Genomic DNA, 13,421 nt, shown 5'->3' with positions numbered 1-13,421 from the left:
GGGCCCGTGAGCCATGGCCACTGAACCTGTGCTTCCAGAGCCTGTGCTCCTCAATGGGAGAGGCCACAACAGTGAGAGGTCCCCGTACTGGGAAAAAAAAAAAAAAAAAAATGATGGTGAGAACCCTAGGACAAATGGCAAAAGCAAAGCTATACAGACAAAGTCACACAAAGAAGCATACACATAACACATTCACAAGAAGTGAAAAAGGAAAAAATATATATATATATATTTAAAAAAAGGAAGAGAGCAACCAAGTCAATAAACAAATATACCAATGATAATAAGCTCTAAATACTAAACTAAGATAAACATAAAACCAGAAAAATTATATTCAGAAAGGAAACTGAGAGCCTAATTTTGGATGATTCATTGTCTGTTCAGGTATTCCACAGATGCAGGGTACATCAAGTTGACTGTGGAGATTTAATGCACTGCTCCTGAGGCCGCTGGGAGAAATTTCCCTTTCTCTTCTTTGTTCGCACAGCTCCTGGGGTTCAGCTTTGGATTTGGCCTTGCCTCTGCATGTAGGTTGCCTGATGGCATCTGTTCCCTGCCCAGACAGGACGGGGTTAAAGGAGGAGCTGATTAGGGGGCTCTGGCTCACTCAGGCCCGGGGGAGGGAGGGGTACAGAATGTGGGGCGATCCTGCGGCGGCAGAGGCCAGCGTGATGTTGCAACAGCGTGAGGCACGCCGTGTATTCTCCTGGGGAAGTTGTCGCTGGATCATGGGACCCTGCCAGTGGCAGGCTGCACCCGCTCCTGGGAGGGGAGGTCTGGATAGTGACCTGTGCTTGCACACAGGCTTCCTGGTGGCTGCAGCAGACCAAGAAGCAGACGGGTCTCATGCCCGTCTCTGGTGTCCACGCTGATATCCACGGCTCACACCCGTCTCTGGAGCTTGTTTAGGCAGTGCTCTGGATTCCCTCTCCTCATGCACCCCGAAACAATTGTCTCTTGCCTCTTAGGCAGGTCCAGACTTTTTCCAGGACTCCCTCCTGGCTAGCTGTGGTGCGCTAACCCCCTTCAGTCTGTCTTCACGCAGCCAACCCCAGTTCTCTCCCTGGGATCTGACCTCTGAAGACTGAGCCTCAGCTCCCAGCCCCCACCTGCCCTGGCGGGTAAGCAGACAAGCCTCTCAGGCTGGTGAGTGCTGGTCAGCAGTGATCCTCTGTGCAGGAATCTCTCCGCTTTGTCCTTTGCACCCCTCTTGCTGCGCTCTCCTCCGTGGCTTCGAAGCTTCCCCCTTGCCCACCCCCTGTCTCTGCCAGTGAAGCGGCTTCCTAGTGTGTGGAAACTTTTCCTCCTTCACAGCTCCCTCCCCGAGGTGCAGGTCCCATCCCTATTCTTTTGTCTCTGTTTTTCCTTTTTTCTTTTGCCCTATCCAGGTACGTGGGGAGTTTCTTGACTTTTGGGAAGTCTGAGGTCTTCTGCCAGCATTCAGTAGGTGTTCTATAGGAGTTGTTCCACATGTAGCTGTAGTTTTTTTTGTTTGTTTGTTTTTGCAGTACACGGGCTTCTCACTGTTGTGGCCTGTCCTGTTGTGGAGCACAGGCTCCGGACGTGCAGGCTCAGTGGCCATGGCTCACAGGCCTGGCCACTCCGCGGCATGTGGGATCTTCCCAGACCGGGGCACGAACCCGTGTCCCCTGCATCGGCAGGCGGACTCTCAACCACTGCGCCACCAGGGAAGCCCTGTAGCTGTAGTTTTGATGTATGTGGGGAGGAAGGTGATCTCCTTACTTCTCCGCCATCTTGAAGGTGTCCCCCAACTCAACTATTTAACAAGAAATTTTTGCTTTATTTTTTGGCTGTGCTGTGTGACATGTAGTATCTTAGTTCACAGACCAGGGATCGAACCCATGCCCCTTGCATTGGATGCACGGAGTCTTATCCTCTGGCCCGCGAGGGAAGTCCCTATTTGTAGACTTTTTGATGATGTATGTCATTATGGTTTTGATTTACATGTCTCTAATAATTAGCAGTGCTGAGCATCTTTTCATGTGCCTGTTAGCCATCTGTATGACTTCTTTGGAGAAATGTCTAATCAGATCTTCTGCCCATTTTTTGATTGCGTTGGGTTTTTTTTCTGACTTTGAGTTGTATGAGCTATTTGTGTATTTTGGATATTAACCTCTTGTCGTTAACATCATTTGCAAATATTTTCTCCCATTCCATAGGTGTTCTTTTTGTTTGGTCAGTGGTTTCCTTTGCTGTGCGAAAGCTTCTAAGTTTAATCAAGTTACATTTGTTTATTTTTGCTTTCATTTCTTTTGCCTTAGGAGAGTGCTCCAAGAAAATACTGCTACGATTTATGTCAAAGAGTGTCTCTTCTAGGAGTTTTATGGTTTCAGGTCTTATTTTTGAGTTTATTTTTGTGTATGGTATGAAGGAATGTTCTAATCTCATTGTTGGACATGTGGCTGTCCAGTTTTCCCAGGATCACTGTTGAAGAAACTGTCTTTTCTCCATAGTATATTCTTGCCTCCTTTGTCATAGTTTTTTTTGTGTGTGTGTGGTACACGGGCCTCTCACTGTTGTGGCCTCTCCCGTTGTGGAGCACAGGCTCCGGATGCACAGGCTCAGCGGCCATGGCTCACGGGCCCAGCCGCTCCGCGGCATGTGGGATCTTCCCGGACCGGGGCACGAACCCGTGTCCCCTGCATCGGCAGGTGGACTCTCAACCACTGCACCACCAGGGAAGCCCTGTCATAGTTTAATTGACCATAGGTGCATGAGTTTATTTCTGGGCTCTCTATTCTATTCCATTGATCTATGTATCTGTTTTTGTGCCAGTACCATTCTGTTTTGATTACTGTATACATAGCTTTGTTCTTAAGTCATCAAGAGGATTCATGAAAAGTAAAGAGTAGTCTCTTTGACCTATTATACTCTTTTTGGTGACAATATGAATATATATGAAATATTCTTTTTATTTCATAAGAAACTAAGAGGCAGTACATCTAAATGGTTAATAATGTAACAATATAAGGACGATATGACACGTATACCATAGGGTTGGAGGTTAAATTAGGTGATATCATCAAGTATCTGAGTATAAGCACTCAGTAAATATTAACTGGTATTACTTTACTAATGAATATCAAAATATTCAATACAGTCGTTCTCAGTATCTGCAGGGGATTGATTCCAGGACCCCTGTAGATACCAAAATTCTGGGATACTCAGTGGCGCAGTATTTGCATAAAACCTATGCACATCTCTGAATACTTTCAATCGTATGTAGATTATTTATAATACCTAATAAAATGTAAATTCTGTGTACATAGTTGCCAGTGAGGCGCAAATTCAAGTTTTGCTGTTTCGAACTTTCTGGAATTTTTTTTCTCCTCAATATTTTCTATCCATGGTTGGTTGAATTGGTGGATGTGGGACCGCCATTTACAGAGGACTGACTCTATAGACGAAATGTACCATAGAAATGAAGGGAAAGGTGAGAACGCGAAGTTACAAACGCCTTAAAGAATGAATACTGTTTGGAAACGGCATTTCTCAGAATATGTTTTGCAGATAATGGTGTAAAAAGGATTTACGGGCAGTTAAGTTTGGAAAGTACATTCCTCTGCCTTCTATAGTTATGTCTCTGAGAAGTTCTATAATAAAAAAAAAATTCACCTAATCTACAGGACTTCAGCTTTTAGCAGTACGGTTCACTACATAGCTTGGAAAAACTCTTCCTGTATAAAGCATCTAGGAAGGCAAACATCTTTTTAAATGCAAAATTGTATTTCCAGGAAAGTAAGGGAAATAACCCAGGCAAAAACAGCCAGAAACTGGAAACCAGATGGCCTTCAAACCCACCCATGTATTGTATGAATTATTTATTTACTTTTTTGAATAATCTATAGAAAGCTGGAGTAGCTATATTAATTTCAGACAAAGCAGATTTGAGAAGAAAAATTTTCAGACATTATGTATTGATAAAGGGGTCAAGTCTCCTAAAAGACATAGTTTATTAGGCAAAAACTGATAGAACTTTAAGGAGAAATAGATACATTCACTGTTATGGTTGGAGACTTCAGCACCTGTCTTTCAGTAATTTATAGATACAGCAGAGGCAGAAAATCAGTAAGGATATAGCTGAACAGTACCATCAGTCAAGTGTATTTAATGATGTTTATCTGACAACCACTGAATATACATTCTTTTCGGGCTCATATGTAACAGTCTTCAAGATGCACTATATTCTGGGTCATAAAACATACCTGAACATGTGCTCTTAGACCACAATGGAATTAAGTTAGAAATAACAGAAAGATAGTTGGAAAATCTGAAAATATTTGGAGATTAAACAACACACTTTTAAATAACACATGGATCAAAAAAAAAGTCCAAAGAAAAATTTAAAATATTTTGAAATAAAGGAAAATGAAAAGCAGCAAAAGCAGTGCTTAGAGATTAGTTTAGAGCATTGAATGTATATGTTAGAAAAGAAGAAAGATATGAGTTCCTAAGCTTCCAGCTTAGAGCACCAGAGAAAAAGAGCAATATAAGCCTTAAGGAAGTGAAAGAAAGAAGTAAAAATTAGAGCATAAATAAATAAAACCCAAAACAGGAAGACAATAACAGAAAATCAACAAAACGACAAGCTGTTTCTTTGAAAAGATTGATAAAATTGATAGACCTCTAGCCAGTCTAACAAAGACCAAAAGAGAGAAAGAAACAGATTACTAATATAAGGAATGAAAGATGTAAATTTCTTCTTTTCATTTAATTATGATAAAATACACTGTTGACCCTTGAATAACACAGGAGTTAAGGGCACCGACCCTCCCACAGTTGAAAATCCAAGTATGACTTTACAGCTGGAACTCTGTATTCATGGTTCTGCATCCTCGGATTCAAACAACTGCAGATCTTGTAGTACTGTAGTACATATTTATTGCAAAAAATCTGTGTATAAGTGGACCCATGCAGTTCAAATCCATGTTGTTCAAGGACCAATTGTACATAACAAAAAATTTACCATTTTAAGCATTTAAAAAAAATAAATTTATTTATTTTATTTATTTATTTTTGGCTGCGTTGGGTCTTTGTTGCTGCACGTGGGCTTTCTCTGGTTGTGGCGAGCAGGGGCTCCTCTTTGTTGTGGTGCGTGGGCTTCTCTTGTTGTGGAGCACTGGCTCTAGGCACGCGGACTTCAGTAATTGTGGCACGCGGGGTCAGTAGTTGTGGCTCATGGGCTCTAGAGCGCAGACTCAGTTGTGACGCATGGGCTTAGTTGCTCCGCAGCATGTGGGATCTCCCTGGACCAAGGTTCGAACCCATGACCCCTGCATTGGCAGGCGGATTCTTAACCACTGCGCCACCAGGGGAGTTCCACATTTTAAGCATTTTTAAGTGTACAGTTCAGTGGCATTAAGTACATTCACATTGTTGTACAACCGTCATCACTCCATCTCCAGAGTACCCATTAAACTCCCCATTCCCCACTTCCCTGGCAGCCAATCTACTTTCTGCCTCTATGAATTTGACTACTCTCAGTACCTCATATAAGTGGAATAATAGAATATTTGTCATTTTGTGACTGGCTTATTTCACTTAAAATAATGCCTTTAGGGTTCATTTGTGTAGCATATGTCAGAATTTTCTTCCTTTTTAAGGCCAAATAATATTCCATTACATGTAACAATGTGTATATAGTACTTTTTAAAAAAAATTTATTTATTTTTGGCAGTGTTGGGTCTTCATTGCTGCACGCGGGCTTTCTCCAGTTGCTGTGAGCCGGGGCTACTCTTTGTGGTGGTGTGCGGGCTTCAGTAGTTGTGGCACACGGGCTAACTAGTTGTGGCTTGTGGGCTCTAGAGCGCAGGCTCAGTAGTGGCGCACGGGCTTAGTTGCTCCGTGGCATGTGGGATCTTCCCGGGCCAGGGCTCAAACCCATGTCCCCTGCATTGGCAGGCGGATTTTTAACCACTGCGCCACCGGGGAAGTCCCTATAGTACATTTTAAAAATCCATTTATCCATTGATGAACACTTGAGTTGCTTCTGCCACTTGGATGTTGTGAATAATGCTGCTACAAACTTGGATATAAAAATATCCCTGCTTTTAATCCTTTTGGGTACATACCCAGAAGTGGAATTGCTGGGTTATATGGTAATCCTATGTTCAGTTTTTTGAGGAACCATCATATTTGTTTCCACAGCAGCTGCACCTTCTTACCACTTCACATTCCTATCAGCAATGCCAATACTTGTTATTTTACGTTTTTATTTTTTTAATTTTAATTTTTATAATAGCTGTCCTATTCTTTTTCAAATTCCTTTTCTATTTAGGTTAATACAGAGTATTGAGCAGAGCTCCCTGTGCTGTACAGTAAGTCCTTGTTGGGTTTTTTTTGTTGTTGTTGTTTTTTTGCGGTACGCGGGCCTCTCACTGTTGTGGCCTCTCCCGTTGCGGAGCACAGGCTCCGGACACGCAGGCTCAGCGGCCATGGCTCACGGGCCTAGCCTCTCGGCGGCATGTGGGATCTTCCCGGACCGGGGCATGAACCTGTGTCCCCTGCATCGGCAGGCGGACTCTCAACCACTGCGCCACCAGGGAAGCCCTGGTTATCTATTTTAAATATAGCAGTGTGTACATGAATAGATACATGTATATGTAATCATTGTGTAAGTGAATCACTCTGCTGTACAACTGAAACTAACACGACATTGTTAATCAACTATACTCCAGTATAAAATAAAAATTTAAAAAGCTATCCTAATGTGTGTGAAGTGGTATCTTATTGTGGCTTTGGTTTGCATTCCCTAATTAGTGATGTTGAGCTTCTTTTCATATGCCTATTATGCTTATTGGCCATTTGTATATCTTTGGAGAAATGTCCTTTGCCCATTTTTTATGGGATTGTTTGAGTTGTTGATTTTAGGAGTTCCTTATCTATTCTGAATATATGTGAATATATACATATATATGTGTATATGTAGATATACATATATGTATACACATATACATATTCACATATACATTTATATATATATATATATATTTGGCATCGCCAAAAAAAAAAAGAGTTAATACTAATTGTTGTGAAAAGTCCTAAAAAAATATGCTAAATTGTTGAATCAGCCTTGATTTTTTTTTTTCTTTTCGTTTTTTTTTTGGCCACACCACACGGCATGTGAGATCTTAGTTCTCTGACCAGGGATCGAACCCGTGCCCCCTGAATTGGCAGCGTGGAGTCTTAACCAGTGGACAGCCAGGGAAGTCCCAGCCTTGATACTATAAAACAAAGTAACCGCAAAATGATAGGAAAAAAAAAAGAGTCTAGTTATCTGAATTGTATCAATTTTTTCTTTGTTTCATAAAATCAACTGAAGTTAGTGTGTTTGAAGGCATTTTTGGAAAGTAAGGTTTGTTACATAGTAAAATCCTGACCAACTTACTGGAGCCTCCAGCCTTCAGGAATCAGCCTGAATCAAGGTGTCTCAAGAATAAAGGTCATAGTGATAGAAATGGGATTATTTTGCAGCTCCTAATTCTCTAAGATGGTCCTCAACCTTCTGTAATCTGGTTTCTGCTTCCTTCACTGTGGAATGGATTAATTGAGGTCATTAGTGACTACATCTCTTGCCAACTTTTGGTCTAATTCACTCTTTTTTTTTTCTTTTCTTTTTTTTAACCATTGAATTGTACACTTTATTTTGTTGTTGTTGTTTTAACATTTATTTATTTACTTATTTGGGCAGCACTGGGTCTTAGTTGAGGCATTGCAGGATCTTTGTTGCAGCACGCACGTTTCTTAGTTGCAGCACGCTGACTCTTAATTGTGGCATGCTACCTCTCAGTTGAGGTATGCATGCGGGATCTAGTTCCCCAACCAGGGATCAAACCTGGGTCCCCTGCATTGGGAGTGTGGTGTCTTACCCACTGGACCACCAGGGAAATCACAGGTCTTGTTCACTCTTGACAGTGGTTAAGAGCAGAGAATCTCAAACCAGACTGTCTACGTTCCACTCTTAATAGCTTTCTAATATAAAAGTTGTGTAACCTCTCTGGGTCATCATTTAAAAAGTGTCATCACTTTTAAGATGGGGAAAGTAGTGATACCTGCTTTAGAGTATTTTAGATTTTGGATCTAAAATTGGAATCTTTAAAAACAGTCCTTTTGGGGAGTTAAGAGCATCTTTATAAGTTCTAATAAAATATAAAGTGATAAAGGAACCATGATTGTTTCTCATGGGAGATCCTATTCAAATATTATAGCAATATCTAAGGCTTTTACTAAACTTCTTATTTAATTTATTTTACTAGTATTTTATTTTTTAAGAGCAGTTTTAGGTTCACAGCAAAATTGAGTGGAAAGCACAGAGATTTCCCATCTACCCCTTACCCCTACACGAGCAGACCCATCCCCCATTATCAACATTCACCACCAGAGTGGTACCTGTGTTACAGTTGATGAGACTATGTTGACACATCATAATCATCCAGTCCATAGTTTATATTATAGTTCATGCTTGATGGTTTACATTCTGTGGGCTTGGACAAATGTATAATGGCATGTATCTACCATTATTGTATCATTCAGAGCATTTTCACTACCCTAAAAATCCTCTGTGTTCTGCTTGTTTGTCCCTTCCCTCGCCCAAATCCTGATCTTTTTACTGTCTCCATAATTTTGCCTTTTCCAGAATGTCATATAGTTGGAATTATACATTATGTAGATTTTTCAGATTGACTAAGCTCTTTTAAAATTGAGATATAATTCATATACCATAAAATTCACTCCTTTCAAGTGTACAATTCAGTGGCATTTAGTATATTCACAGGGTCATATAACTGTCACTGCAGTCCAATCCCAGAGCATTTTCATCACTCTAGGAAGAAACTCTGTACCTATTAGCAGTCATTCCCCATCCCCCCTCTTACAGTCCCTCCAAGCCACCCAACTATTTTCTGTCTCTGGGTTTGCCTGTTCTGGACATTTTATGTAAATGGAATCATACGATGTATGGCCTTTTGTGTCTGATTACTAAGCCTTTTTAATGATGGTCTTAATCTTTTCAAAGTATGTTCATGTTTAAAAATAAATGCATAACACCTCTATGAGGTAGACAGGAACTTTGTGACAATCTTTGTGACATAATTGCATTGTCAGATTTATTGTGTCCTCATGACCATAGGATGAGGGAAAGAGGTTTAGAGGTGGCAGGTTAGAGATTTGGAAAAGTAGAGTTAAATGAAAAATAGGACATGATGATATATGAAAAATAACTCAGTCCTGTGGGATTTCTAGAACCATGAGAATTAAACTTTATTAAAGTGCAACTGCAATTAAATACTCCAGTTATATTTAAGAATTTTAAATTGTAAAGATGGGTTGTTGAACCTTCAGTAGTTATAGACTGAATCTCATTTCATCAAGGTTGAAAGGATGTCAGGATTGTGCTCTGGGTTATTCCAAATTTTTTAAATGGAAGCCTGTTGCTACAGTGTGCAGAAAGGGTATGATAAATTTATTTTTAAAAACAAATTAAAGCAAATAATAGGTGTCTTTTGCTTTGCTAAAGTTAGCTCGAGTAGAGAACTTTTATATAATGGAAATGTAAAGCATTAATTCTTTCTTTAAAAATTTTTTTCCGTATTTATTTCCATATACTTTAATTTTAAGATTGAAGTATAGTTGATTTATAGTGTTTCCGGTGTATAAATCAAAGTGATCCTTTGATTCTTTTTTTTTTCAGATTCTTTTCCCTTATAGGTTATTACAAGATACTGAATATAGTTCCCTGTGCTATGCAGTAGGTCCTTATTGTAAGCATTAATTTTTGAAAGTTGTGAGTATATTTGAAATTAGTCATCAGTGTTAGTAAAGGGTAACATTTTTCTGTAAATTTTACATGTTAGGTTTTCTGTTTTACAATATAGTGTGCTTGTGGGATGCAAATTAGTGCCATCTTCACAATTGAATTTGTAGTTGTAACTGAGTAGAGAAAATCAATAGGATAACAAACTACAACAGGCTATCTTGTTGTCTGCCATGGCTCTTACCATTTCCTGGTACAAAGGAAGTTCTGGCTAAATTATTTGGTTACTATCTGGCCTTTTGCCTTAATGAACTGTGCTGCTGGTCTTTTCATTGGCGAGGACTTTTTTTTTTTTGGCCTGGAAGCCTAAATGATCGTCCCCATACTTCTTTTCCTTGGTTCCCCTACTTCATCCTGCTTGTCTTTCTTGGGGGTTCTTCCCTCAACAGTAAGAGCTCCCTGATCCCTTCTATAATGCCATTCCAAGGGAAGTAAGTTCTAAAACGAAAAAGTTATTGAAAATGAAAAGAAAATGAGAGGTATCTTTACGTTAATAAAACTCTTGCCCCTATTCACTTGTAATCAAATCTTTGTCTCAGAAGTTCCAGCCTCACATTGAGTGGCATAACTATGACCTTAGAATCCCTTTTCCCTACACTGAATTTTTCTGCTGCTGGGTGGGGTGAGGAGGAAGTGGGGACATGTATGTGTTGATGAAGTGAGAAGGAAAGACTTGGACAACCCATGAGGGGAGAGTAGTATCTGCTAAGATAGTCTGGGTGGCATCTTTTTTTGTGTATGTAAGTTGGTGTTTAATTTTTGTGTGTATAAGTTGCTATATGTAACCAAGGTTAGCTGAGAATATGTCTAGAAAACAACTTTATAGTGCTTAGTCATTTTCTGTTGCATAAAATTTAAGATCTTCTCAAAGCACGTAAAAGCACTTCATAGTTTTTGTCTAAGAACTTCACAATCAAGAAGCTCTTTTTCTTTTTCTGACTTATCTTCACTCTGGGGTGAAGTGAGAGTAGCATCGACATATATACACTACCAAATGTAAAATAGTTAGCTAGTGGGAAGCAGCCACATAGCACAGAGAGATCAGCTTGGTGCTTTGTGACAACTTAGAGGGGTGGGATAGGGAGGCTCAAGAGGGAGGGGATATGGGGTATATGTATGCATATGGCTGATTCACTTTGTTGTACAACAGAAACTAACACAGTATTTGTGAAGCAGCTATACTCCTATAAAGATCTGTTAAAAAAAAAAGAAGAAGCTGGGTGTGGTGGCACGCGCCTGTAGTCCCAGCTACTCGGGAGGCTGAGGCCGGAGGATCGCTTGAGCCCAGGAGTTCTGGGCTGTAGTGTGCTATGCCAATCGGGTGTCTGCACTAAGTTCGGCATCAATATGGTGACCTCCTGGGGGCGGGGGACCACCAGGTTGCCTAAGGAGAGGTGAGCAGGTCAAAACTCCCGTGCTGATCAGTAGTGGGATCGCGCCTGTGAATAGCCACTGCACTCCAGCCTGGGCAACATAGCGAGACCCCGTCTCTTAAAAAAAAAAAAAAAAAAAAAGAAGCTCTTTTTGTGATAGCTTCAAAAAAGTATAATCCCTTAAAAAAACTACTGTACCTTATTTTGTAAAGTCAAATTAAGAATGTTTAGTTTTATATAGATATTCAAATATGGTTATTGTTCACATTGTTTTTCATTACTGAAGTGATAATGCCTGTTTGAATATTACTTATGTATATTTTGTGTTTCAAACGAATTTGCTCTAGGCATATCTGCTTAGGACTTTGGCATGATTTATGAAGAATATATTAGACGTTTGTATAGTTCATTGAATCTTAGAGATGGGAGGGATTTGAAAGGCTTTTTTGGTCCTAGTTGCCCATCTAAAACAGAAACTCATCTTCAACCAACTCTTGACTTTTGACTCATAATTAATTTTTTTTAACATTCTTTTTCATATTCTTTTCCATTATGGTTTATCACAGGATATTAAATATAGTTCCCTGTGCTATACAGTAAGACCTTGTTGTTTATCCATTCTATATATACCAGTTTGCATCTGCTAATCCCAAACTCCCACTCCACTTCACCCCTCCCCTGTCCCTCTTGGCAACCACCAGTCTATTCTCTATGTTCTTGAGTCTGTTTCATAGATATGTTCAATTGTGTCATATTTTAGATTCCACATATAAGTGATATCATGGTATTTGTTATTCTCTTTCTGACTTACTTCACTTAGTATGATAATCTGTAGCTGCATCCATGTTGCTGCAAATGGCATTATTTCATTCTTTTTATGGCTGAGTAGTATTCCATTGTATATATGTACCACATCTTCTTTATCCATTCATCTGTCAATGGACATTTAGGTTTCCATGTTGCCTCTTATAATGAATTCTTTTTAAAAAAAATTTTTTATTGGAGTATGGTTGCTTTACAGTGTTGTGTTATGGATTCTTAATTGTAGCCATTGGTAGAGAATGTCTACTCTTTCTAGGCATCCCATTCTATTTCTGACTAGTTCTAACTATTTGAAAATTGTACCCTGAAACTCTCTTACTCTGTTAAATCAATCATTTATCGTAATTTTGTTCTTCTAGAGCTACATCCTCTTCAATAAAAATACTCTTTAGTGGTTTGAAGATACATCATGAGTCTCATTTCATCTTATTTATGCTAAGCCCAGTTTTTGTTGAATTGTTGGTCATATTATAGGATTTCCCTGTCCTCATCACCCAATGGACATGTTTTAGTTCCTCGGCTTTCAAATGTTTTTGACTGTAACCCAAATAAAGAATATATTTCATATCTCAACTCAACATACATGTAGTATGTAGTTTTAATACATATATGCAACTGAGACAGAAATTTTATAAGACAACATACCTTTACATTGACACTTTCTGCTCTTTTTCATTTTTAAAAAATGGTGGTGTTACCTATTAAATTGATTTTATCACTCCCTGATGGATTTTAGCCTGTAGTTTGGAAAACATTGTTCTAATTTGTTCATGTCGCAGAACTGAAATAAGGAGTTTCCAAAAGCTGTATGTTAGGACAGTCATTGCTAAAACAGGTTTTACCTTTATTAACTCAAAGAGAATATTCTGATGGTGGTTATAAAGTAAAACTAACCAGGATTATCAAGTTCTTGGTAATGCATACAATACAGTTGATGTATGCAACTGTTATTTTTATTCTTAGGTGGCGACAGACAAGGTTGCAGAAAAGTTGAGTTCTACTCTCTCATGGGTGAAGAACACAGTGTCACATACAGTCAGTCAGATGGCCAGTCAGGTGGCAAGTCCATCTGCTTCATTACACACTACATCCTCGTCTACCACACTGTCAACGCCAGCCCTTTCACCATCTTCCCCATCACAGTTGAGTCCAGACGACTTAGAACTCCTGGCTAAACTGGAGGAACAAAATAGGTAAGTAAGGTTGCTTGGGTTTTCTTTCTTTTAATTATCATACAAACTCAACCATTCATGTACGTATATATGGCATAATCAAAATTTTAAATATTTGTTCAAATTAAGAATGTTTAGGGGAGTTCCTTGGTGGCCTAGTGGTTACGATTCTGGGCTTTCACTGCTGTGGCCCGGGTTCTAGCCCTGGTCAGGAAATGAGGT

At 39.5% G+C, this 13,421-nt stretch overlaps 1 protein-coding gene across 7 annotated transcripts in view; it reads left to right on the top strand.

Annotated features, from left to right (window-relative positions):
- EVI5 (ecotropic viral integration site 5) overlaps positions 1-13,421 on the top strand; it is a gene marked incomplete at both ends in the record, with an annotated part of 231,451 nt that overhangs the window by 56,114 nt on the left and 161,916 nt on the right. For 5 of the 7 annotated variants that reach the window (XM_079696539.1, XM_079696537.1, XM_079696536.1 and 2 more), the window contains one exon: positions 12,991-13,220. In XM_079696539.1, coding sequence (XP_079552665.1) covers positions 12,991-13,220 — 230 coding nt within the window. Of the gene's footprint in view, positions 1-12,990; positions 13,221-13,421 lie in introns of those variants that run through there. The other 2 variants (XM_079696540.1, XM_079696541.1) reach the window with 1 other exon arrangement.

Source organism: Hyperoodon ampullatus (assembly GCF_949752795.1).
Source record: "Hyperoodon ampullatus genome assembly, chromosome: 2".
Lineage (NCBI taxonomy): Eukaryota > Metazoa > Chordata > Mammalia > Artiodactyla > Ziphiidae > Hyperoodon > Hyperoodon ampullatus.
Note: the sequence above shows the minus strand (reverse complement) of the source record. Positions and strands in the feature narration are given on the sequence as shown.